This window comes from Cavia porcellus, unplaced genomic scaffold (assembly GCF_034190915.1).
Source record: "Cavia porcellus strain 051 isolate PalLab524CR breed Dunkin Hartley unplaced genomic scaffold, mCavPor4.1 scaffold_11, whole genome shotgun sequence".
Lineage (NCBI taxonomy): Eukaryota > Metazoa > Chordata > Mammalia > Rodentia > Caviidae > Cavia > Cavia porcellus.
Window position 1 is genome coordinate 63,482,627 of NW_026947494.1, and position 27,246 is coordinate 63,509,872.

General features: G+C 44.3%; 1 protein-coding gene and 1 pseudogene across 1 annotated transcript in view; both read right to left on the minus strand.

Annotated features, from left to right (window-relative positions):
* The window catches only part of Ankdd1b (ankyrin repeat and death domain containing 1B), a 62,653-nt gene that overhangs the window by 6,505 nt on the left and 28,902 nt on the right, over nucleotides 1-27,246 (minus strand). Inside the window, 8 exon segments of the mRNA XM_023564429.2 lie at nucleotides 1,131-1,153; nucleotides 1,156-1,219; nucleotides 3,952-4,050; nucleotides 7,131-7,229; nucleotides 8,824-8,922; nucleotides 14,980-15,078; nucleotides 20,054-20,152; nucleotides 20,919-21,017. Of these exon segments, the coding sequence (XP_023420197.2) occupies nucleotides 1,131-1,153; nucleotides 1,156-1,219; nucleotides 3,952-4,050; nucleotides 7,131-7,229; nucleotides 8,824-8,922; nucleotides 14,980-15,078; nucleotides 20,054-20,152; nucleotides 20,919-21,017 (681 nt within the window).
* The window catches only part of LOC134478133 (zinc finger CCCH domain-containing protein 14-like), a 46,121-nt pseudogene continuing 32,004 nt past the window's right edge, over nucleotides 13,130-27,246 (minus strand).

A 27,246-nucleotide genomic window follows, 5' to 3' on the forward strand; every position in this document is an offset into this window, starting at 1 on the left:
GAGAAAATGCAGAGGCAACAAATTGAAAAGGAAGAGAAAAAGGTGGAGCTTAATCAAGTCACCTTCAATACAATGTAGCAATAGTTTTAGAAAGTGAGCATAAAGAGAGAAAAAGGCGGAGGAGGGCTGGGGATTAGCTCAGTGGCACAAGCGCCTGCCTAGAAGAGTGAGGTCATGAGTTAACTCCCAGTACCGAAAGACAAACAACAAAAAAGGAAGAGGAGGAGGAGGAGGAAGGACCATGCAACAAAAGGAAGGGAGGAAAAGGAGAGAGATCGAGTTACAATTATTAAGAAAACGTAGTTTTACAGGCAAAACAATCTCTAAAGCTGTGAGGAGGACGGTGAAGCTTTCCCAAGACTCCACGCATGGCCCCCGGCTGCAGGGCAGCGCTGGTCAGTGAAGGGCACGTGTGACTGTGGCTGTGCCTTGCAGTGGGGCAGGGGCAGGGCTGTGGCTCAGCAGTGGTGCAAGTGTACTGTGATGTTACACAGCAATTAGACACCTGGCTGTCGACACCGCTCATGGAGCAGGTCCTTGTTGCTAAGCAACCTGTGACTATGGGTCCACAGTACTGAGCCAATTAAACAGAGAAGAAGATATGAAAGCCTTTTGTTTTAAAGGTTTAAAAGAAATTCTCCAGAATGGGGCAGAGGGACAGCAAGACAGCAGACACCCGAGTGGCGGGGACCTGAGTTCCGGGACTGGTGCCCTGTGGCTGGTGGTCCCAAGCTGAAACTTGCCTGGGGGCACAGACAGGGATCTAGGGGGATAGGAATGGCTGTCTGGATAGAAGCCACAAAAGTGGCAGATACCAGAAGAAATAACAATGAAAGAGAAGCAAAAATTGACTGAGAAACAATTTGGTTGTGTTCTCCAATGAATACAGTTTTGTGACGGTGACATGGACACATGCTCAGAAGCCAGCCCAAGGGTGTGTCGGAGGCTGCGGGACCTGGACAAAGAGCCTGTCTAGCCCTGGATCCAGCCTCGTGGCAGCAGAGGTGGCCGGGCAGTGTGGGGAGAGGGCACAGCCAAGCACCGTCCAGGAATTGATGTAAGAGGCCATGGAGAAGCAGAGACAGAGCTCACCCCACATAGAGGCCCCACCACTCCACTGGCCGCCTCACCTCTCTCCAGGCCTGGTACCGTTGATGAGCATGTCCACAACGAGACAGTGGCTGCCCCTGGCAGCCACCACCAGCGCAGTCCTACCTTGCTAGAAGCAAAGAAGACAAAGTGTCAGGTGGTGTCGGCGGCCTGGGTTCTGATCTCAACCCCACCACTTCCTGGCTGGGGAACCCAGCCTGATCCCGAGCTCTCTGGGCCCAGGGGCAGCAGTGCGGGTGATGTGACAGCACACACGGAGCCCTCAGGAACCAGCCAACCCTACACATTTCCTGGCCCCTATACCGGGCCATCAGTTTGTAAATGAAAGGAGCACAGAACTTCTTGGGAAGGTTCTCTGAAGAAAGGAGAGATACAATTCTTCTTCCAGGTCTCCGCTTTCTGCGCAGAATGTGGAGAGGATGGCAGGAGGACAAACGGCTACTTTAGACCAGGAAGTAAAAGCCTTGTTTTGGGGAGGGTGGGGTAATATGTAGACAAAGGGCCGGGTGTTATTAAAATAGTATCAACCATGACAACACAACTCACCGCACAGCATAGAATTCAGCCAATTGGACTCCTACCTACAATATTCTTCTTGTTATGGCGCAAACAGAATGAACAAAAAAGGCAGTTCTGGACATAGGAGTCTGTACTGCTTAGAGTTCATATGGCATCTTCCACAAATTACTGCGAGTACACCTTGCTCAGGGCGGCTTTAGCTCAAAGCCAGGGCACTCGGCTTTACGAACAGTAGTCCTCACACTCCCTGCCGCGTTCAGCTCCTCTGTGTACACCCCTTCCTGAGCAAAGCATGGTGGTTCTTGTGTGCTTTCCCATGGCCCCGAACAATGTGTCTGGGAGTCCTGATGATAATGTAAATGCATGGTCAGAAATAACTCCAGAAGTTCTGATCTTAGGACCTGGATTTCTGCCCTTATGGATCTAGAAACCTAACCAATAATTCTGATGTATGGCTGGGTACTGGCAACAAGCACGATTCCCCTAACACAGCTGATTCGGCTGTTAGTCCAGTGCTGAGACCCAGGTGGGCTGGGAAATTAGGGTTGAAAGTAATCAGACTCTAATCAAAAGAGACAGTAATGAAATTAGGCAGAACTGCATTTTGTAGGCATTTAGCAAGCCTCTAATTGCATGCTGCCTAAATTCCACCGTGTAAAGCCATTTGAATCACCATAATTAGTCTATTTTGGGAAAGCAGCATTCTGAAAGCCAGATTTTCAGAATGAGCAAACTGTCCCAGGGAGAATGCACTGGTGGAAAAAGGCCACCACTTCCACCCTAGATGGGGAGGTGAGGTGGATAGTAGATCCCTGTGCTCTTGATGAAACTCAGGCCATTAGGCATGGTGGCGCATGCCTGCAATTCCAGCACCCAAGAGGCTGAGGAAGGAGGATCACCCTCCAATTTAAGGTTGGCCTGAACCACATAGTGAGACTCCATTTCAAAAGGCAAAAAACGGACAAAAGAAATTCAGAACTTAACGGCAGACTTCCCGGAAAGTAAAACTTAAAACAAATCTTTGCTCTTTTTTTCCCATCCAGACCATAAAACACTTACTTTGATACAAATGGTAGAAGCAGGTAGAAAATTCAGTGTTCAATTATTAAATTAAATGTATTGACCCTTGCCTTGGCAACTTCAAAAGCTAACAAGAGCCCATCTGTAGACACAGGAAAAGACCGGGCAGTGGGCAGAGAGGCACACACTCGCATCCCGGGCATGCTGCCTGCTGGGGGCTGAGGTACGAGGGCCCCAAGCTGCAGTCCACCCTGTGTAACCCGGTGACCAGACAAGATCTTGTCTCAAAAAATACAAAAGGGCTCAGTGGAAAGCAATGAGTTCCATGCCCAGCACTGAAAAGAAATCTGACTCACACCAGAGATAACACACCACTGCTTCCACTGCAGCAGCACAAACGCCTGACTTTTAAACGGCAGTGGAGAACACCGGGGAGGCTCTGAGCTAAAGAACTGTGCGGGTAAAGACAGTGAGTGTGGAGCTGGGCTGCAGGGCGCTGGCCTAGCAGGCATGAAGCCCTGGGCCCAATCTCCAGCACCAAAAAAAAAAAGGAAAATTAAGTATCAGTTTATATTAATTAATTAAAAACAAGTGTAGCTACATGGATATTTATTCACTGCAGCTCTAGTAAAGGCTTAGGAACAACTTTAACACTCACCAGTTGAGACATAAATAAATTATAATGTGAATTGTGATATGTTCATGCAGCTATTTAAAACATAGTAAAGCTCTTCATTTACTAATCTGTAAAGACTTCCACTTGACAAGTTTATACAATAGAGGGAAAAGGCTAAATACAGAGCGGTACTATAATTATGCTACCATTGTCTAAAAAGATGAAATGATGAAAGACTCAAGTTGTTTATGTTTGCTCGTATACGCATAAAGAAATCCTGGAGGAACAGAAGAAATTTATAATAAGAAGGGGTCCATCTGACCAGAGCAGTGTGGGAACCAGAGAATCAGGGATACAGTGGATGAAAAATTGTTAACTGTAAAACGTATATAGACATACATATTTTATTTATAGTAAACATAATCTGGATATTTAGACCATGTAGAGCTGTTATCTTTTTGAATACTTTATGAATAATTTCAATCTTAAAAACACATATTTTGCTAGAGTACAAACTCTCACCGACATAGCTCAGTCAATCAAACCTGTGATGTTTTCAGTCTACAAACACACAAGGTCTCTGGGCTGCACCTGGGTCTCTCAGGCACTGCTAACGGTGCGGCTCATGCTCGCAGCCGCCAGAGGGCGCGGCACCATGTCAGCCGCACAGGAAGAAGTCATGTTACCTTATCAACAGCCTTCAAATCACAGCCAGCCTTCAGTAGGGTGTCCACCAGCTCCACATTTCCAAGATCAGCAGCCACGTGCAGGGGGGTCTGCTGCCTCTGCCACGAAAATTTCTTAAATGTAATGGAAGCACATAAAGGAGAGAAAAATAGTCCTCACACGGTGAAAAGACTAAGGGGAATTTGTAGGGTATTCTATCTGCTCAAGGGGAAATGCACAGATAGTGTACTTTTACTTGGGTAAAGGGGACAGTCATTGCAGTATTATTCATAATAGTGAAACACAGAGAGGAAGCTACATGTTGTGCAAGGAGACATGAGATCAGTTATGCGACAGCCGTAAGTGAGAATCCTAGGAAACCATTAAAAATTGCTTCAGAGCTGGGTGTGGTGGCTGTAGTCTAGCTTCTCAAGAGGTTGAAGGAGGAGAACCATTAGGCCCAGAAGTTCAAGGTCAGCCTGAGCAACACAAGAAGACTCATGTCAAATCCAAAGGGGAGGGAATCAGTATGGGGTACCCAGGGTAACACAGACAGGAGATAGAAAGGTGGCAGCTAGAAGTCAGGAAAGCAGGTGACGGTGGTGGGTACTGATTAGTGAGGATGGGGTCTCAGTTTGAGAGGATGAAGGAAGTTCCGGCTGGCAGCGATGTACACCTGTGTTACAGTTTGTGTCTAGATGTCCGCCCAAAGCCCCATGCAGTCGTAAGTGGGACTTTTTCACAGGTGACTGGGTCTATAATGTGTGACTGAGTCATGATACAATGCTAGGGATTAGGGTGCTGGGATTAAGGGTGGGTGACTGCTGGATCAGTCCACTGATTAGTTTGGCACTGCCTGGATACAATATAAGGACAGAAAAAGGTTTGTTTTCTCCCATGTTTAGTTTGCTACCTTCTGCCCATCATGAGCTATTTCTCCTCTGTAATGCCTATCTGCCATGCCACCCTGCCTTGGAGCCAGCTGATTATGGACTGAAACTTCTACAAACTGTGAGTTAAACAAACCTTTCCTCCTTTAACTTTGGGTGTCAGTTATTCTGTCTCAGCAACAAGAATACCTAAGTAATTAAAACAACCTGTAATCCTAGCTACTCAGGAGGCTGAAGCAAAATATCACAAACTGAAGGCCAACCTGAGCGGCTCAGTGAGACCTAGTCTCAAACTAAAATGTTTTAAAAAGCAGGGGAGGGTTGGTGGTGGTACAGCTCAGTGGTACAGCATTTGCCTGTACCATGCATGAGACCCCGGGTTCAATCCCTATCACCACACACATGTGCATGTGCACGTGTGCGCACACACACACACACACACACACACACACACACAGAGTTCTGGAGGTGGACAAAGGTGATGATTGCCGGCAATGTGAATATACTTAACGCCACAGAACTGTACAATTAAAATGGTAACTTATACGTTATGCTTTTTTTACCACAAAATATGATTTCAAAATTATTTTTACAAGTGGAAAATATTTGATATAACATTAAAACCCTTACAACAGCATCACATCTAACTGAGCTTATTTAATTCACACATGGAGAAAGAGAAAGAAACAGATTAACAGCATTAACAGGGACAATGCCTAGATGGACAATGCCTAGCAGTTATTTTTATCATTGTCTTGATTCCCGTGTTGTAATGTATGAAGAAGCCCAGAACACATTTCTTTCTGGAATAATCCTTTTCCTATCCAGATGGTAAATGTTTAAAAGGAAATATGTGAAATCACAAGAATCACTCATCAGAAGGGAGGCTGGTGTGAAGACATTTCATAGACCTCAGGACAGAGAAGAGCCTTGGCTATGACCAATGCCAGACCCACAGCCAGAGAGGGGCACACCTCACAGGGTCACCCCATACTTATCCCACCAGAGCCCAGGGCCGACTCTCTGCAGGAGTTGGTGTGGTTATCAAAAAGCATTTATGACGGCTCCAGCTATAGGTGGCAGCTTGTCCTCAGAGACTCATCATCCAAGATACAGTACTACAAAACTACAGGTGGTACACCAACACAATACAGCACAAGTGTAACACATCAGATACCAGGGTCTCACTATGTAGTCCAGGCTGGCCTCGAAGTCACAGCAATCCTCCTGCCTCAACCTCCTGAGCTGGGATTATAGGTAACCTGGTTTATCTCATGTTGACAATTCTGTTATAAGTTTAGAAGACAGCCAATCAAGACATTAACAAGAGTTATCTTTCTCTATACTTAAGGGTTTTTGAATATTTATATTTTTATTTTATATGTAAAACATGAACTTTCTTGTTTTATATGTGTATTCCTGGTTTAACCAAAAAGCTTGAGATGAAAAGTGATTGGCAAGTGTAATGAATGTTCCTTCCCTAGAGTGGATCTAAGTAGTTTTGTGGAAACCAAAATCACAGGTGAGCATAATGCTCAGTGTATTTAGGGAAGATTTTTGCCCATTAGGAAAGATTTAGAGCCTGAGCAGAGTTGAATATGTTTATGTGATCATCAGAGGCCTTTCTGTCCCCAACTTTCAGACAGTGAAAGACCTAAAGTGGGAGAGAGTCCCTCAGGGTGGGAAGGAAGAGAAGTGGGCTGGCCGTGAGCAAACAGCCCAGAGACCGGAGCGCGAGGCTCCTCTGGGTTTACAGAGGAGGAAACAGGGCCCAGTGCACATCCCTGAAGAGCAGCCCACGCCAGGCCAGGCTGCAGGGGACAGCACCCAGCTCCCCTCCCATTTCCAGCCGGTGCCAATGGCTCTCATGAAGCACCTGATTTCACCCCATGGACTGAATCCCTCAGGACTATCCTCCTCCGGGAAGTCTCTTTTGGCTTAGGCAAAGACAGCCTCTGAGAAACTCCTTATGGGAAGGGCTCCCTGCAGGGACACCACTCACACTCACAGGAGTGGCTATTGATTTAAGGAGCCTCTGATCATTTACCTCTGAGCCACTGTTTATCAAAAGTGCCAGTTACATGTTTCTCAAAAACATTTAGTGTTTTGAGAACTGTTAGTGTGAATCACTTCTGCAAGCCCCAGGCAAACTTTCACTGTGCCTCCAAAGACAGATGCAGTGCAGAGGTGAGCAGGGTTACAGGAGAAAGGGCACAAGGCACCCTGAACTAGACCAGACTGCTGTGAACATGAACGCACCCTATGCTGAAACAAAAAGCAGCCTCTCTGTGCTGACCTGTCCAGCTCACCTCATTTAAAATGTCAGTGTCATGCCGAGCTTGCAACAAGCTGCTCACAACAGTGACGTGGTTCTTGTTGACCGCTACGTGAAGAGGGGACTCACTGGGCTGCAGAAGGAAAGCAAAATTTCAAATCTAAAAGATTCTGGCTTCTTTAAAGCAACCCATTGCAGCAGCTACCATGTGGACTTCCTGGTGGCCTCCTGGGTACAGCAGTTGTCCACCGCAGTGGCTGACCCTCCCATCTTCATGGGACTGCAGTCCCTATTTATTTAAGGCAGACTCTTGGTTTGAGCTTTTCCACCTCCACAGAGTGCAGCTGCAGGGGCCACCAAACCCTTTACATCAGCTCCTTCTTTCTTCTCCTCTGTGGACCAGTCACAGCCTCCCTGGGCCTCTGATTCTCCTCCCAGCCAAATCCACCTCTTCCATCATATCCTAAGCCTCAGCTTACCCAGCAGCTTCTGCATTGGGTCTCCAGGAGGAGAAAAGGTGGCTGCTAGGAAAGAGGCAGAGGAGAAGCAGCGAAGGCTTGAATGAGGTGAGGGCCCCTGGGGTGGAAGCCTCATGGGGCACATTCACCTTCATCTTGAAACAGGTCCCTCGTCCATCACTCCCACAACTGATACTGGTTTATCTGGTAGGTTAACGACCAGCTTTCCAAGAGCCATAGTCATAGTAATCCTAAGTCATATCTGACACCTTCACTTGCCACAGGTGGTGGGATAAGAACCAAGGAGGGGAAGGGCTCAAGCCCAGACCACCCTGACTCCAGCCTCCTCCTGAGGACGAGGAGATGGGTGGGAGGGAAATGTGTGTGCAGGCCACACATGGGAAGAGGAGGAGCAGGATGGACAGAGAGGACCAAGGGGCAGAAGACAAGTGGTGCTGAGCCAAGTGGGGCAGCCTGAGGGGAAAGCCGCACAGGTCTCCTCTGCTCAGGGGTAACCCCTCCCCCCGGAAGCAGGAAACAGAAGCATCCCTCCTCTCAGAGGAATGGGCAGCCTCCTCCTCACCAGGCCCACCCGCACTGCCGAGGCCTGGCTGTTCCTGAGAAACAGGAAGCATCCTTGGACTGACCAGGTAGGAACAGAGCCAATTCTGCTACCTCTGGCCTCCAAAAACCACCCAACAGGGTTCAAATCACATCCCTTCTCTCGAGTGAATGCAATAAATAGCACTGGCTCAGCAAGATCAGAGAAAATAATATTCTCACAGGAGAAATGAAAATATACTGGAAAGCAGAGCAATGTTTCTTGTCTAATTCTAGCACAAAAAGGCCTTTGTTAACTTGACCCAAGCCAATTCAAACTTCAGAAAACCTGCATCAGTGTAAAGGGTAGACCCTCAAAGAAAAACAAGATCAGTCAGAGAAAGAGGGGAAATCACCACCCTCCCTCACTCTTAGGGCAGCTTCTGCATTTTCCTACGCTGATGAGATTGCTCCAGGGACCAGCGGCCACCCCCGACATGTGAGAAAGTTTGTCTGCAGCAAACACAAATATTGGAGACACAGAGATTTCATTTTGCTCAGGCACTTCAATGATTTTGAAAAATTCATCCCATGGGTTTTATTTCTCAAGATTAAAACAGCATCTAGAAGGAGTCAGAAAGAATTCCTTCCCTTGTGAAACACCTCAGCCCCTCAGTACCAGGGCCACATCTCCCTGCCCAGCTGGCCAAGTACGCGGAGCAGACTCACTCTAGTCCGCGGATGCAGGTCAACGTTCTCACTGAGAAGAAACCCGACGAGGGACGCGTGGCCGTGCTGGGCTGCCATCTGCAAAACACTGATGTTGTGCTGCAAGAGACAGAAGGAAAGGGCAGGGGGAGCCCTGGGACACGCTGTCCGCTGTCCCTCAGGTGGTGATATTAGTACAGTGAAGCAGCAGAGCCAGGGACTGGTGCTGAAGGCAGGACCTGGGGGTGCCAAGGTCCTTAGGTCCAGGCCCTCTGGAATAGGATGCCTGCCTGTCTACAAAAAGGCCGAAAGCCAAGGACACAGAAGCTTTCAACAACCAAGGAAGGGTGCCTTTCCCTGGGACCGATCCCTGTGCCCACCTGGATTCTGGCATCCACCTCCAGAACTATGAACACTAAATGTGTATTCATGAATCATAGCAGCTGGAGCTAATTCATGCTGCTTCCAGGGAAATGAGAGCGAGCCTGCTGCTTCTGTGACTCGGGAAGTAAGAAGTGGACTGCAACTGAGTCTTTTCCCTTTCCCACCCTGCAAAATCTTTCCTCACAAGCCACTTCCTGCTCCCTGTGTCTGTAGACTGTGAGCTCTCCTCCCTTCCAGGCCCAGCTGCATAGACTGGTGTGGCTTCTACCTGGGCCAGACGTTGGCTCTCTGCCCTTTTACCCAACTCCTTCTGCACCTCTTTTGTTCTGCTTCTGCTGCCTCCTGCTGCTCCCCTGGGCTCAACTATTCTAGTGAGGTAGGAGGTTAGGGCTAGGGCAAACCAGATCAACCACTGGGTGGAGGGTGTCAAAAGTCAAAAACCCCAGAGGACATGCACAGAACACAGGATCCCAAAGGACTGCACAGTTGCTGAGCACTGTACATGGAACCAAGCAGAAAGTAACAGTTTTGTATTTGGCATTGTTTGCAGGACCAATCAGGATAGTGCTATTTTCATGCTTTCCCTTTTAAAAAAAAGTCAAGAGACTTTAACTCCCTGACAATAAATTCCCTTAAGCTAATCTCTTCCCAGAATTCCATGTGCTAGCCAGAAGGATCACACTAGACCAGTAGTAGGACCCCAAGTTCCTCTTTGGCTGCGTGATATCTGAGAGTAGAGCTAACTTCAACCCTTTGTTCACAGCTGGCAGGAAGCCGAGCAAGTCTTTCCATTGGGCAGTTTAACTCTGGGGCCTGGCCAAGGGAATTCTTGATAGCACAACTATCCTGATGCCTTCTTTGTGTAAGAGGAAGGCAATCCAGGAATCTCAGAGACAAAAGACCCCTTTCCCTTGTCCTGGGCCACTGTGAGTCTGTGCACTGGCTGACCTCTCCCTATAGGGCATGCGTCTTTTCCACTTAGGTCAGTGTACAACCTCACTGCCTCTTCTGTGTGTTCTGTCCAGTTCTTTGTTCAGGACACCAAGGGCCTAGACAGAAGGCCCAGCACCCTCCACTCGTAACACTGGTGCCCAAGCTCCCTGCTCAAGGGCACAGCTGCCTCTAATTATCCTCTAACCTCCAGCCAATCCAGCATGTTACCTTGCCATAATAACAGTCAATGAATTAGTTGCTAATCAAGTAAAGATTGTCACAGAGAATCTTCAGGTCCTTCAGATACAGGTACTGTGGAAACTGCTTTCCCACAATGGCTACACTGATGTCCTCTGTCCCACGTACTCTTGTAATGCGACTCAGCCCCTTCCCCATCAAGAGCTGGGTTTCTTATCCCTTTCAATCCCGGTGGACTCTGTAACTGCTCCAAACAATAGAGTATGACAGGAGTAACCCCCTGCCTAGCCTGAGCATTTCTGCTCTTTGCCTCCTGTAGTGCTGACTCTTGCAGCTGTCCCCTTCTGGGTTCCAGCTGCCAGACTGCAAGAAGACTAAGGCACATCAAAAGCCATGTATCAGTGCTCTGAACAAAAGCCAGGGGGCGAGGGGCGCGGGGGCTAAGGTAGAAGGACCACAGCAAGTTTGAAGTGAGCCTCAGCTACACAGTGAGTTCAAGGTCAGTCTGAACTGCATAGAGAGCCTGTCTCAAAACGACAAAGAAAGAGAAAGAAAGAAAGAAAGAAAGAAAGAAAGAAAGAAAGAAAGAAAGAAAGGCCGACCAGGAGTCTGTGCGGGAGGAGATTTCATACACACAGGCCTGATGAGAATGGTTCACAACCTACCAGCAGAAACACAAGCTTGCACAACAGCCACAGCAATGCTTCCCAAACACCTGTGTTTATATTGGACCAGTGCCACCCTTACACCTAAACTCTACAGCCAAAGAGCATTGTTCTACACTGTCTCCTACAATCCTCTTCATTTCACCCTTCAGATCTGTCCTGGCCTCAGTGTCCTTGAGTAAACCTGCAGCTCACTATGACCTGGACTGCTGCTGCAGCGCTCTGCTCTTCCCTGCAGACTTCACCTGTAGAGAACCTCCCTCCATGTGTTATTTGGATCAATACCATAGATCCACGAAAGACAATAGCATTGTTTTAAGCCACTGGGTTTTGGGTTGGTTGGCTATGAAGCAACAGACAACTGGAACAGATGCAAAGAGTAGCACTAGATGCAACTCAGGCTAACTTGAGCTCATGCTAAACCCTTTATTTATTTTGCTGGGATAAGGGGGCTCATCAGTCTGGGCTTCTGTGTCTTTCCAGTAAAACTGGTTTAGTCATCTGTATGTGTTTTCTTGGCTGCTGTGACAAATTATCACAAACTTAGTGACCAAATGCAAGTGTGTTACAGTTCTGGAGGTCAAGAAGTTTGAAAGGGTCTGGCTGTGCTCAGGAAAAAAGCTGGGTCCGTTTCCTTGTCTTCCAGTTTTTCAAAAGTTCCTACCTCCGGTGCACCATCCTTTCTTGATACTCAAAGGGTGGTGGAGCTCTCATGCCACATTGGTTGGCAGAGTTCTCCTACCGCACTGTCCTGATCTCCTTGCCTGCCCCTCCCACTTTAAGGCAGCCTTATGATTACCTTATGCCCATTAGATAAACAAGGACACCTCATTTTCAGGTCAGCTGTCAGTCATCAATTCCACCTGAAATTCTCCTTCACCTTATGATCTAACATACAAGTTCTAGGGATTAAGATGTGAAATAGAAAATGTATATAGAAATTATAGTTATCATCTTATTCATCCCATGGAAAATTATTGTGCATCTATTATGTGCCAGGCACTGTATTAGAGCCTGGAGGACTAGGATGGCAAGCAAATCTTATGCTGTCTGACATTACATTCCAGTGGTAACGGACAATCCATGGACCCATGGATTGGTAGATTGATACCAGTAAATCAGTAGATTCAGAATAAATCTAATACATTCTAGATGCTAGTAGAAGAATAATACCAAGTAGTTATAAGTGAGTGCTACAATGAAATAAAATACAATCACTGGATGGATGTTTTCTAGTGAGCAACCAAGAAACTTTTCTCGAGATTTACACTGATATCAGAAACTCATTTCCGGAAGAGTCTGAGGCACCATGTAAGGCCTTTCTAGCTCACAGCAGGAATTCTCTGTAGCTGTGGGAATCCATGGCTCTTTGGTGCACTGTGGAGAACTTGCAAACTTCTAAAGAGATAAATAAGTAAAACCCAAAAGAAAACATGACTCATTCCAAAATACCAAACTGGCACCATGAAAGTAAAATATTTAAATATTTAACTGACATACCTCGCTGATTGTTAAGTGTAATATGCATAAAATATTTATTACATAAGTAAACAATTTGCCAGGTATGCAAATTGAATCCTAAAAAGTCAGGGTCACTTAAAAATTAACTGAACTTACTGTGGCTACGGGACTGAAAAGTAAAACTGGAAGTCTCACAGAAGACTGTAATTAGCAGCAAAAAGAAAGAGAAAGAGGAGGTGGGGGAGGTGGGGAGCAAGAGGACGGCAGAAGGAAAAGGAGAAAAGGAAGAGGATGAGAAAGGGGAAGAAGGAGAAAGAAAAGGAAATAGAAAGAAAGAAAGACAAAAAGAGAAAATAAGCAAGTAAGCATGCTCAGTTATTTTTCTAAGGCCCCCTCACAGCTGGACAGAAATAGATATATTACTGTATTAACATGTATTATATTATTATATATTATTTTAATATAAAAACGATGAACATTCAAATATAATATAAAAATGACGAACATTTTCTATATCACAATATATTTTGTGTTTATCATTATTACATACAATAATTTTCCAAGAAATAAATGCACCAAACATTTATTCAGCCTTCTCCTATTTACTTACATATAGAGTATATCTAATTCTTTGATTTTTAATGGCAACTTTATCATTTTAGTACATATAGTTAGCTTTTTCTTCCTTTTAGATTATTCTTTTAATAAATTTCCCATACATGGCCAAAGAAGTGACAAACTGCTTTTCAAGAGGGTTGTACAAATGTACACTTTCTCCAGCAGAACACAAGGATACACAGTCTTCCCTGTTTGAGACTTTATTCTTGATTTTAGTGTTTAATTCCATACCATTTGGAAAAGATTTATTTACTATTGTGCTGATATAAAGATCTATTAGCAGTGAAACTAAAACCCACAAAGTGCAGAGCAGCAGATACTACACAATGTGTTTCAATTCCTGTGGCATCCATGTGTACATGAGTGTGTGTTCAGTCAACTCACACTTCCCATGGGAATGCATGGCAAATTCCTGGAAGATACCTAAATTTCCAGGGAGTGAAACTGAGGTGTGGAGTTGGAGTACGACACTTCTTAGCATATGGCCTTGGATACTCCTCAAATTTTTTGTGGTAAGTTATTTGAATTACAATTTAATACTAGTTAGAAAAAAAGAAAGTAACCCATCTGCATCCAAGGCCATTGTGGTGGTTCAAAGTTCCAGTACTGGAGTTAGATGTGACTTTGAACCTTTGCACTACCATTGACTAATATGGTTAGGATGAGTTCCTTAGCTCTTCTGAGTGACAGTTCTCTGACGTAAAACAATGAGGATGAAAGTGTGATGCTGAGGGTCTGAAACCTCTTAGCACTCTGTACTTAGCACTCTGTATTTACTTAGTACTTAGCGCTCTGTATTTAGAAGAAGTTACACCAGGCCCTTTTCAGGCTCCATACAGGGCTTTCACACAGTAAACGTTCTTTTCAGTATCTAACATGTACGATCAGACATGTGCCATTTACTATGGAGAAAACAGAGTAGAGTAATGTGGGGAACCACCTAGACCACTCCTTGAAAGAAGAGCAGTTATCTTCATTTTGGATAAACTTGACCCTATCTCCACGTATTCATATGTACAGCGCTGGCTAGGTGATTTTGTTGCCCCTTCAACTGGCTTCAAGCAATGTAAATTGGGCTGGTTGAAGAGCCACGTGTAACCTTTGACACTAGGTGACAGTCACTGTTTCACCACCTGGTGACTCCAGGAAAACCATGGTTGAGCTGGATGGAATGAGCTTCAAGATAAGAGGCTGTGACTTCCCAGGGCAAAAAAGATTGTGCATCAGAGCTGAAGCACCCAACACAAAATATTAGATACTATCTCATTTGTGTTATGCAAATTATTCTGTGTTTCTTTCCTCTGATATCGCAGAAGTGATCTTGGGCCTCCTACCTTGCCCAGCTCAGGCCCTCGTGTTATTTCCCACCATTCTCACTGTCAGTCATCCCTGAGCCACTCCCCTCATGGAGAATTAATGAAACCCAGGCTGGGCCCTGAGTTATGGTGACCTTTCATCCTGGCTGGACTTAGGACCCCGTTGCTACCCCATAACTGTATGTCTCAGTGTCTTTATTCTCGCCTCGGGTTGCACTGGAAGTGTTAGACTGGAATTAACATGCTGGAATTCCAGTAACTCTCTTTTGGGGCTATGAATTTAAACTCCCCAAACTGCGACAAGGATCAGGAAGGGCTCACTACACAGTGTCTGACTCTAAGAAGTAACAGTAACTTGTTCCCTTTGTCCCAGTTTTTCCTTTTCACATAACTAGAAAGAATGTTATTGCTTTTGAGAAGAGGTTAATAGCAGACTATCAGAGGAAACTATCAGAGGTAAGTCATTAACTATTAATCAAAACAAAGCACATTATAAATATTAACTCTACAAAATCCCAGTGAATAAACAACACAGACCAGAGTTCCTAAAGAACACTCTATGTCCCGTTCCTGCATGAGTGAACATGGCCCGGAGCACATACTTTATTTGGAATGTTGATATCACTTCCAGCTTCCAGTAGCACTTTACTGCGTTCTTAATGACCTCCTGCAACAGCCAAAAAGAATGGTGTTTCTCCATTCTAATAAAAGAAAAAAAAGTTAGTAACTGCCCCTTCTCATGGAATTAAATTACTTGAATAAGCAGCATGCTTTCTCTATAACTTTTGTGCATTACTCTTTTTTTTTTTTTTAATCAGTACCGGGGATCAAACTCACGACCACACACTTGCAAGGCAGGCGCTTATGCCGCTGAGCTAAATCTCCAGCCCCACATTACTCTTGATAATAGCATTATTGAACATCTGCGTGTCAACTAATACTGCCGCAACTATATGCTTTGGCCCAGTCAAATTATACCGTATTCTTACAAGGTCAAAATTATTATTATCTCCACTTTACAGATAAGAAAACTAACCCTCAGCTGAAACGTGGCAAAGCTAGGAAGCAAGTCAAGCAAGTGCTGCACTCTTTGCTGTTTTGCTGCCTCTTTTCACTGTCCCTGTCCACTTTTCATACTGTTAAACTTTATTAATCTTCCCAGCAAACATATATTAGATATGTATGAACTGGAATTGGAAAGATGAATAGGGCACAAATCTTGTCTACAAGGAAACATAACCTGATAAGAAAAACAATCTCGGAAGTAAGGAGTTATAATACATGTATTATAAAACATACAAAATTAGAATTATTTGTCTAGAGTACAGCTTTACTCTTTCCAACTGATTTAAATTGTATGTTGGTAGGCATGGTGACACATGCCTACAATCCCAGTCCTCTGGAGGCTGAGACAGGAAGATTACCATGAGTCTGAGGTCAGCCTGGACTACATAAGTGAGTTTAAGGCCAGCCTGTACTACATAGTAAGAACCCTATCTCTAAATAAATAGCCTATCTCTAAATAAATAAATAAAATGTTGTATGTCATTTAAAAAACAACTAATTTTTAATTTATTTTATTTATCGATTTATTTGCTTGGTATCAGGGATCAAACTTGCCACCTCATGCTTGCCAGGCAAGCACTTACACTGCTGAGCTAAATCCCCAGCCCTCACAACTAATTTTTTAAAAAGTTAACTCACTACTCCGGTGTTGTGAAACTCAGGATAAAATTTAGAGTTTAGTTTACTTAAATAAAAAAGAGAAAAAAAGAAATAACTGGTGTCACACAAATAGCTACTTGTATATTTCCCTATCCTTATGCAAACTCTCCACAAATATAAAAGAAATATGGAATTCCTTCCCCATCTCCTAATCATTTCTTCTCTTAAATACTATTCTTAATGGTTGTATCTGGATACATCCATAAGGTTTTATTTGTATGAACAATCATGTTAACAGGGAGGCAAAGGTGTGGGACCAGGCTCCCATCCTAAAAGGCTCCTTTACCTGAGTGCCTGACCCAGCCCTCTGTTATAAAGGGCTTTCTCCACATAATCTCTCTTCTCATTTTTCCAGAAAAAAAAAGAGATGTTAAAAGGCAACCCCAATGGGAAAGTATTTGCAAAATAACAGTGTTTGACCCAAATCTACACTAAGAATAGATGCAATGAAAATATGAATTCAGACTAAGGTTTATAACCAAAGTGCTTCCTGACAATATTACCTAAAATAAGGAACAAGTGACATAAATTAAATGTGCAAGAGCTAAAGAATACTTAAATGAAGTCTTGGATGCCAGTACAAACATATATGTGTAGGAACAAAAAGGAAATTAGAAGGAAAACTTTGTATGTGTAGAAGATAATACTTTCCATATGGAGAAAATACAATACTGCCATTTATGTTTATTTTATCTCAAATTTTAAAAATTTATATTTCTATCATATGTTTTACAATGTGCTAATTGAATTATAAATGAATGTAACAGGTTAATGCTTAACTTTCTTTACTTATATGCATTTGCTACCAAGAATGTTTATAGACCAGTGGTCTGGAATATTCTGCATTCATTCTAACTGATCTGGCAACAGCTTACAACAGGAAACAACAGCAAAACTACACAAACACATGCCTCACCCCAAAGAATAATATTATCAGTGGACACATTACTGTGCACAAATGAAATGCATCATGATCTGCAATTACACTTTACTGAACTTTACAAATTCTCCACCCTCACTCTAAAGAGCTGCCAGGTGAATGAGTCACATGCACACATTCCAGTGGTCCAGCACCAGAACAGAGCAAAGCAGGTGTAAGACTGACCTTCAATCCTGTGACCACAGGAAAAGATCTCTACTATAGTTTAAATGTTTGCATTCCTCTAAAATTCATATTGAAACAATTCTCAGTGCACCACATGAGAGGCCATGAGGACTCCACCCTCATGAACAGGGTTAGTGCCCTTCTAGAAAGGCTTTGAGGGTCAACTTGACACTTTTTTCCTCTGCCATATAAGGACACAGCAACAGGGAGCCACCTAGAAGCAGAGAGCAGCCCTCATCAGACACTAAGTATGTTGGCACCTTGATCATAAACTTCCTAGCCTCCACAATGATGAGAAACTATCTCTTAAGATTTACAAATTGCACAATCTAATGTGTTTTGTTATGGAAGCAAGAATGGATTTAGGCACTCTGTATTGACTGGTGAAGGCCATGCATATCCATAAATTATTATGAGGGACTCATGTTCTTTTTGAGTTGCTTTGTTGTTGTTCTGGTTTGGGGGTATATTTCTTTGTTTCTTCGCTTTTTGAGACAGGGTTTCACTTAGATAGTTCAAGTTGGCTTAAATTCATTATGTAGCCCAGGCTGGCCTCAAATTCACCACCATTCTCCTTCCTCAGTCTCCTGAGTGCTGGGTTTACAGGTATGCACACCATACTGACTTTCTTTTTAAGTCTTTAACTCCTGACTCATAGCTCACATTCAGGAAGACCAAATTCCTGGGAGATAACAAAGATAAATGAAGGCTTTATTTTGGTCCTTGATCTTGAGTCCAGGTAAATTTTCCAGCAGATCTAAGGCTGGATTTCTGAAACTTGAAGAGCTCTTAATATAGTGTGTACAGGTGTGTGTCTACAAGCTTTCAGCTAAATGCTCATGGAGCTGGTTACAAGCTGTTTTTTTAACTTTTCTAGAGCTTTGTGCTACATACAGCCCATGTGAGGTATGTAGTCTACAAATGTAGGCTCACTGTTGCTGTCCATGGTCAAGGGTAGAGTACATCTATTCCTGATAGTATGTATGCTATTACTGTATTCCTGATAGTATATACACCATACTCTATTCCTGATATTATGTATATGTATATGTATATGTATATGTATATTATTGACACTGATGACAACTGTGGTATCTCTCACTGAACCGTGGTTACATCAATGAAAATAATAAACACCACATTTTACACAAGCACCCACACTATACCCTGTACTGAGTGCATGGCCTTCACATCAAAACCCACTGTGCCTTTGCAGTCTGTTTTACAAAGGAGGAAGTGGAAGCTGACAGGAACCGAATAATGTGTCCATCATCTCCCAGCCCAGCCAGTGGTGCATCCAGGGTCAGCCCCAGGCATTTAGGACCTTGGCTTGAAACTGCATGTTTCAAGGGCCAAGGATAGGAGAACTAGACTGATGGGCTTCTCCAGACCTTCAGTGGCAAACAGAAATAAAAACACTGGAGATGCAGCTCACCGTGCTCTCTGGGTTCAGTCCCCAGTACCACCATCAATCAATCAATTTTAAAAACTAAAAGTTAAAAACCTTTTCAAGTATTAAGTAAATATTTATGTTTCATTTTGGTTTGGATTCATTTTTCAGAGACAGGGTCTCATTATATACTTCAGGCTGGCCTTGAACTCACTTGTAGCCTCGGCTTGAGCTTGGGGAAATCTTGCCTCACCCTCCCAAGTGCTGGGATTACAGGTGTACACTACCATGTCTGGCAGGAAGTAAACAGTCTAAGTGACAAAAAGGCTTTTTGTGTGTCATATTTCAGTGGGCAGCATTATTGTTTCTTAGTGCTGGACAGAATAATAGTGTGCCTTCAACTCTATGGCATGATAAATGCTTGTGATAGCACTTCTTCTGGTATGTTGCATGAGAAGTACCAGGTTTAAAAATTATCAGAATACTCAACTTTGAAGCCTGAACAGACTCCACTTATTTCAGTTTGTGAAGAACCAGCCCACAAAGTCACTGACTAAAAGGATAGAAAGTGGTGATCCTGACAGTGGACTCACACAGCCGCCTCCACAGCCCCTCATCCAATCTCAGAACCATCATCTGCCTCCCTGCTGCTCTCCACCTGAATACACTCCCAAGAAGCTGCAAGCAAACGCATTCCAACCTGCACTGCCTGCTCCTCCCTATGCTCCACAGCCAGGGACAGGTGCCATCACCCACCCCCTTTAAACCTGCCTATGGGCAGGATGGGCCCCATCCATCTACACTGCTTAAAACCCCTCAAAACCTCTTGTGGCCACAATTTAAAGACAGCCCTTGCCGGTAGCACCACTTTTCATCATCTACCTGCCTTAGCCTTAGCTTCTGCATTTCCCAGTCCACCATCCTCAGCTTCCATCACCCTGAGTGCATTAGCCCCAGGACACACATGCTCTTGCAAGCCTGGGTTCCTTTACCTGGCTCTTCTACTATCTGAAATACTCTACACTTGTGCCCTTCTCCTACCAATGTCCGTTCAGAGTCCTTCCTGCCAAGTCCATTCAAATATTACTACCTAGATAATAATCACCACCTCCAAGAAGACATCATTCCTGGAGTTTCCTGTGTCCTCCCAGCATGCATCTGTAATTACACATAGCCCATATATATATATATAGCCTGCATTGCCTTGTAGGCATGAAAGAGCAAGTACTGCATCTATTAAACAATGTTTTTTTGAATTAAAAGGTGAAAAAGTGAATGGATGAACAAAGTGCTGTGGGATACTTTGAAGGAAAAAGTAGGAATCTTTTAATGCCACATTTTATACCCCGTGGCACCCACACCTTTATTTTCCTCCAATTCCTTTTGGAAAAGTGGCCCCTCCAGTCCTCCCCCTCTTCAAGTCCTGTGTCAAGCTGGAAGGATCTCTTCCACCTACCTCATTGGACTCGTTCACTTCGGGCCACTGAGTCAGTAGCACCTGCACTGCAGGACTGTGGCCGTGCATCGCAGCCAGGTGCAAGGCTGTGTTTCCCTCCTGCAACAGAGACACACACTCCAGCCCCACTCCCCCGTGCTTGGGAGCCCCTGTTCCCACAGCTGCAGTCATGCAAGGGCTCTGGAAATTCCATACCGGTTATATCTGCAGTCTGGCACATAGGGCATACTTGCCACAGCCTTAAGACTTATTGAAAAATTTTTAAGATTTAAATTTTTAAAAAATAGCTTATGGAACCAGAAGGAAACAGAAATCACTCATATTCCTTGCTTTACTTTTCCTTCCAATTTACTAGCAAAGAGTGGACAACCAAAGTGATGACACTTAGCCTATGTGAGGATGAACTGATCAAAGAACTGTGAGAGGTCATTTTAGTTATAGCAAAACACTGTAAAGTTTGCAAAAGCCTTTGCACTCATCCACACTCATCCACACATGGGAATCTTCTCTAACAAGACCACTGGAGATATGCATCTAGATGTGGAAGTCTACCTCAGGTGCTTTCTTCTCTCCCCAGTTACCTGGGACTGAGTTCAAAGCAGGTTTCAAGAGAAGAGGGCAGGAGTTGAGAGTGTAAATCTATGAGGCCAACTGGTTTCTAAACACTTGTGGAGGAAAAACTGCCAATGAGGATAATCTATAACTAAGAGGACAGATTGTACCTGGACAGGCCACATTCCCTCTGCACTAACAATTTAACAATTCTACTGTGGATCAAAATGCTATGGACAAGTCTTCACACCAACTGCTGCTTCTCACTTTCCCTTTGTTTTGTTTTCAGCAAAGAAATCAAAGCCCAGCTCACCTTGCCCTTTTCCAAAGTGTGCAGGTTAAGTTGTGTCAGTTTTTCTATCATTTCCAGGTGACCCCTCCCAGCTGCCAAGAGAAATGGCTTCCTTCCATTCTGAAAATCAAAGGCAAATGGTAGCATTTATTACACACTGAGCAAAGAGCAAGACAGCTGTCAAGGCTGATGACACATCAAGGATTATGAGAAAGCCAAGATGGTCCTCTTGTCATAGCACTTCTGGGCCCCTCTTAGAGAAAGGAGATAACAATTCCTCTGGCTCCAAACCAGATGCAGTTCTAGGCTGTCACCCAAAACTGTGGGCCACTGCTCATCAACAAGGATTGAGTCTCACGGTGACAAGAGAAGCATTGTTCAGAAGAGAATCAGCCCAAGCAAACTGCCGTGTTACACACTTTCCATGCATACATATTCCAAGTTTCTTTCGCTCAGCAATTTCCTGAGAAGCTCCTATATACCACGCTCCATCTCAATGTATGGCACCAGGCTCACTGATAAAAAATGTTTGAAATGGAACTTCTTCCATTTATGTGGCTCATTCACAGATGACATTTACCATCTACTTTTTAGGCCTTCCTTGCTCATGCATATATTTAACTCCCCTATTTAATACAAATCAATAAGAAAGCTCTTAAGAATGGCTCTGTAACAAACAGAATGGAGAAATAAATATTATCCAGAGACTGTCGCTGAGAAGTGTTTCAATTCTGATCCCTGGAAAATTCAAACATAGAATTTTCTGCTTATGCTCATTTCTCCAACTTACCATGTTGCCAATAGAGACTGTGTGTGCAGTAGCCAAAACATCACTGAAAGATCCACAGAAAAACTTAATTTTCGAACTTGAGATATTTAAAAGCAGACAAATGAAATTGGCATGGGAAAATGGTGACAGCCATATTTTCATTCATTAAAGAGAAGAAAACATTCACAACTTGGCTTAGTTATTAAATGAAAGCTTAGCAAGATGTCTGTAACATGGTAAAAGGAAAAACAAAAAGATTCAAGCCTTCGCATTACAAAAAGTGTCCTGAGGCTGGGCGTGGTGGTGCATGGCTGTAATCCCAGCTCTCTGGAGGCTGAGGCAGAAGGACTGCCAAGAGTTCAAGGCCAGCCTGAACTAGTAACAAGACCCTGTCTCAGAAAAGAAAGGGTGCTAGGTCTGAGGGAGATCAAACCTTTTGGTATTACAGCTTGATGAAAAGATTGCACCCACTGTTAACTCACAAGTCTCCAACAGCAGGAGCGGAAATAGAGTAAGAGAAAATGCTGAAATGGTAAATGGCCAACACCAAAGAATGTTAACCAGAGTGTGATAATTTGGAAGCATGCGCCCTGAAGTGGACATCTGTGAGCTTTACCTCCGGTTGACCTTTCTTCTACAGTAGTACTTCACTCTCCTTTGCCACAGCCCCACACATCCACAGGTCCACCTTGTCACAAGGGTACTAATGATGTCACCACCATGCCTTACTGCCTGCTTCCTATCACACAGAGTGATCTCATAACCCATGCTGGTCATGGTGATTGGTTTGAGATTAAGATTTAGACAAGGCCAAACAGAATTGTTTCTGAAATGTATATAAGACAAGAGGGTTTTTTTCTTCCTTATGGACCAAAAAACAAGGATATAAACCTGTGGCTGTTAACGCTCATCTCCTCACCATGTGAAGAGCATACCTGTGAATAACGCCAACACACAGACAGCCGGGAGCTGCAGAAAGAAAATGAGCTGGATCCAACCATGACTGAAGCCATCAAGATACACCCTCACACACTTCAATTAAGAGTTCATAAATCACCTTCATCTCTTAACCTAGATTAAGATGGATTTTTGTCACTTTTTGTTGTTATTGTTGTTTATTTGTTTTATCTTTTTGAGACAGGGGCTCAATATGCAGTTCAGGCTGGACTTGAGCTCACTTTCTAGCCCAGGCTGGCCTGGAACTTGCTACGATTCTTCTGCCTCAGCCTCTTAAGTGCTAGGATTACAGGTGTGCACCACCATGCCTGGTGGTTTTTGTCACTTGTAATAGATAGAATTCTAATACATATTTATCTGTTTGGAGAGTATACTAGCCTATTTTTCACTACTATAAAGAAATATCAAAAGTAGGCTAGTTTATAAAGAGAGTTTATTTTGACACCTGGTTCTAGAGGTGCAAGGTGAAGCAGTCTCCCCCGTAAAGGATTCTTGCTGACTGAGTCCTGGGTCAGGGTAGGATGTCACACCTGTTCACCCTCGGCCTATAAAAAGCCACAGGGGTTCAACTGTGGGTTCTGCCCTAGTGGCTATATCTAGTCCTAATCATTTCCCAAAAGCTCCACCTCTAATATCATAGTCAATGGTGTTTTCACCCTCTAATTCCACTACCCATAGACTCAGGATTAAACTCTTTTTTTTCAGTACCAGGAATCAAACTCAGATCCTCACGCTTGCCAGGCAGGTGCTGTGCTGCTGAGCTATACCCCTGGCACGGGTTTAAGGAGGCAAACAACAATTATATCACAGTGGAGACAAACACAACCAAAGGCCCAAAGCTCTGGTCAGCTCTGAAATGACCTTTCTGTGCTACTTGTGGTTGCTACAATTCTTTACACTTCTCTGTAGCTAAACAAAGTGAGAGAGGAGCCACCTGCACAAGGAAGTCCAAGACGGGAGGTTCTGGGGAAACACCTCAGTAACCCAGGAGGAAACGCTTTCCTCTTCAAGCAAACAGCGATGGCTTTGAGCGCCAGTTGCCCTTTCATCACCAAGGGAAAACATACGAGTCAAGTTATGCACAATGAGGACATTTATAGCCACCTACATCCTCTGATGACATCGAAGGTGCATGCAGAAGACGAGGCAAAATGAGATGTAATTCTTTCCTCCCCAATTAGTGTATATATGTTATTAAGCAAAATAATGAGAATTTCATAAAGATAAATGTAGCTTTAAATGGTAGCTTCTTATCATGTTTTATCTCATTTTCTAAACCACCCAACCCACTTTCATTATGTCCAAATAGGTCTGACAGGCCCATCCATACTTGGAAGGTAGAAAAATCATGCAGCCAGGAAGATAACCAGCCTGCTGTGAAAGCCCTGAGCACAGATAGGGGACCGACACCAGACCTCAACTCAGAATCCTGATCCTTTTCCTCATTGAATTACATGAGGAGAGCCCAGGATTCCCCATCCCTTTATCTTTTATTAACTCAATATATAGTTAACTTAATATGTTTTCACTCAATGGATTTAATTTGTTTCACATGTAAATAAGAATGAGGGGTTAGAATTATTATAAATTATTTTTACAGTTTATCATCAGGGTTATTAAACTGAATGAATTATTAGCAAAAAGCAAGCACTCAAAGTTCCACCTAACTTTACCGCAGAGATCCTTAAGATGTACCAGGAAACCCACGCCAAGTGCCATAGTGTCTCTGCTCACATCCACACCCCCAACATTTCCTCTCAACTGGAGTCAGGAGTTTACAGTAAGCCCGAGATAAGGGGAACCTTGTTTGAGCAAGAAAAGACCGTGCTACCATGTCAGTGACACAGAAAGGGCTACATTAGACGAAAGGTGGGCTGCGACCTGGGAGTCCTCACGGACGGTGCCAGCGGATTGGCTCAGTGCTGCGCTGGCCATGCACAGCTGGCTTTCTGCACCTCTTGCTGCCGCATCTGATTTCACTAATACAAAATATGTGGGGAAGAAACTGCATCTCTACTGAACATATACAGACATTTTTCCTTGCCATTATTCTCTAAACAATGCAGTATGACAGCCACCTATGTAGCATTTACATTGCATGGACATTATGAGTCACAGAGAGCTGGTTAAAGCCTGCAAACCCTGGGTCACTCCCCACAACCCCAGCTGAGAGCTTCAGCAACAAGGGCAGCCATGCAACCAACCCCGAGAAGAGCGGGGGCAGATTGTGGGAGGAATCAGATGTCTTCTCAAATCCTTTTAGATTTGTTATTCCCACCCCTCTGAAAAGGAAGCTTCGTCACATTTTGATTTCCAGTTCAGACACCTTCAGAGTAGAGGGCTTTTCCCTGTGTCTGCAGCTGGAACCAACCTATCCGTGTACAACCAAGCTCTTGCAAAGGCCCAACCAAAATACGAGTGGTCACTAAGACCTCTCTTACAATTTCCCCAAACTTTTCTTTTCTTTTCTTGATTTTTTGAGACAGGATTAGCCCAGGCTGGCCTTGAACTCACAGCAATCCTCCTGCCTCAGCCACGTGAGTGCTGGGATCACATGCATATGTCACAACATCCAGCCTCTACCCAAATATTTTGTCTGTGTTTTTAGTTGTGATCACCAGACAGAGTTTACCCAGTATCCAGCCAGAACCAATGTTGCCCACCTTTGGTCCAGCTGCTCAAGAGGCTGAGGCAAAAGGATCATTTGAGCCCTTGGAGTTCAAGGTCAGCCAGAGTGAGACCCTGTCTCAAAAAACAAAACACAAAAAAGTACCCTATTTTACCTAAAACTTCTGGCCGGTCTGATGAAACCAGGTTGATTTCTACGGGTAGTTTGCTGGGAAAAACATCAAAGGGTTCCCTGGGTCCCCAGCCAGTGTCTTGCCCATCCTAGCCCTGTCCAAACTCTCCTGTGCCTATCTCAATCTATCTCAATCAATGCCTGCTTCCCAGTTAAGCTTTTCTGGTCTGCATCTGGAACTTTCAGGCCAAAATAAGGGTTTTACTAACCCTGCAAGGGGAACATGTTCAATGCTTTCTCTTGACAAGAATCTAGGTAAGGGGGTGAAGCTGTAAAGATGGGGTGGTCTTTTCTACCAAATGTCTTCCACAAGTTCCACAGTATCTCTACATCCATACCCAGCAAACCCACTGATAAATTAATTGACTATCAGTTCCTGATCCCTGCTATGAATTTGCTTTTCTTTCCAATTTTTTTCATTGTGGGTTTTGTTTTCTTTTGTTTGGTTTTGGTTTTGTTTTGAGACAGGGTCCTTTTTTTGTTTGTTTGTTTTTGAAGCCTAGACTGGCTTTTGAACTCATGATTCTCCTGCCTCAGCCTCCCAAGTGCTGGGATTACAGGAGTGTGCCATCACACCTGGCTCCATCATGGTAAATTTTTATAACACAAAATTTAAATTTGCCACCTTAGCCATTATTAAGTGTAGAGTCCAGTGGTATTTCTGTGTAACATCACTGCCCTCTATCTCCACAATTTTCATCTTGCAAAAGTGAAATTCTGTACTCATTAAACAGTATCTCCGCACCCCGTCTCCTTACCTTAGCACCACAATTCCAACATATTGAACTGCAGTCGTCTATCTTGATTTAAAAAAGAGTGTATTCAGTCTGCCTTTAGTTTGTCAACCTGATTTTATTACAGGACTGAAGTGGGGCTCAGAGAGGACTTGCTCATTCCTTGTGCCTCCAAACCCATTCAGATCTCTAATGGCACTGCACGGTCTCTGCCCAGCCCCTAGTCTTTTCCTCTACAAACAGAGCAGGAAGGAGGTGGGACGGGACAAGAGCAGAGCCAACCGGAGCGAGATGATGGACAGGAAGCGCCTGGCCAGAAGCTAGATGAAGGGCAGCTCCCCTGCAAACCTGCTCTCTTACTCTTCTGGGACCCAGGAAAGCTCAGAGCCCATACAGGGGAGCAACACACAGCGCACCTGTACAAACCGGGCTCTTGACAAAACCTATGGAAACAACTTCATTTGGAAGCTGCTTCCCAACTCAGCATGGATCAAACTGCAAAGCCCAGTGCCAGCGCTGTCACTCGATGCTGAACGGTGTGTAACTAGGATCTTCAGCGTGGGGAAATCAGGTTATGCATTTTACCCCAAGAGCTGTTCTAATCTGGTTACTGAGCACTACCATCAGCCCAGCTCTTTGCTAAGCACAAATCGTTACCTCATTGACGAATCCCAATAGTGGGTTCCCTGTATTGCTACAAAGGTATGGCTTGGGATGGAGTCTGTTTGGAAGGAAGTTGCAGAATGGCTCTTCTACCCTTCCCAGTCCCTCCCCCTGCCCATTCCCTCCTCCTCCATCCCTGCAAGCATGTGCCACCACTCTTGGAAAAATGGCTCTTTGTGAAGCCCATTTGCATAAGTACTTTCACATATGAATGATAAACTATCAATTACCTATATCAAAGAATGGAAGTCTGCCAATACTGTGCGCGCGCGCATTCCCCTCCCCCCCCCGCCCTCCGCCTCTCCCCCCCCCTGCCCCCCCATCCCATGTGGACACTGTCCACACCCTGGCCAGGAGGAGAGAGTAAGAAAGTGATCTGCTTCTCCAGTATTTCCTGTCCTCCACGTGGTCACAGCCAGCCGTTCC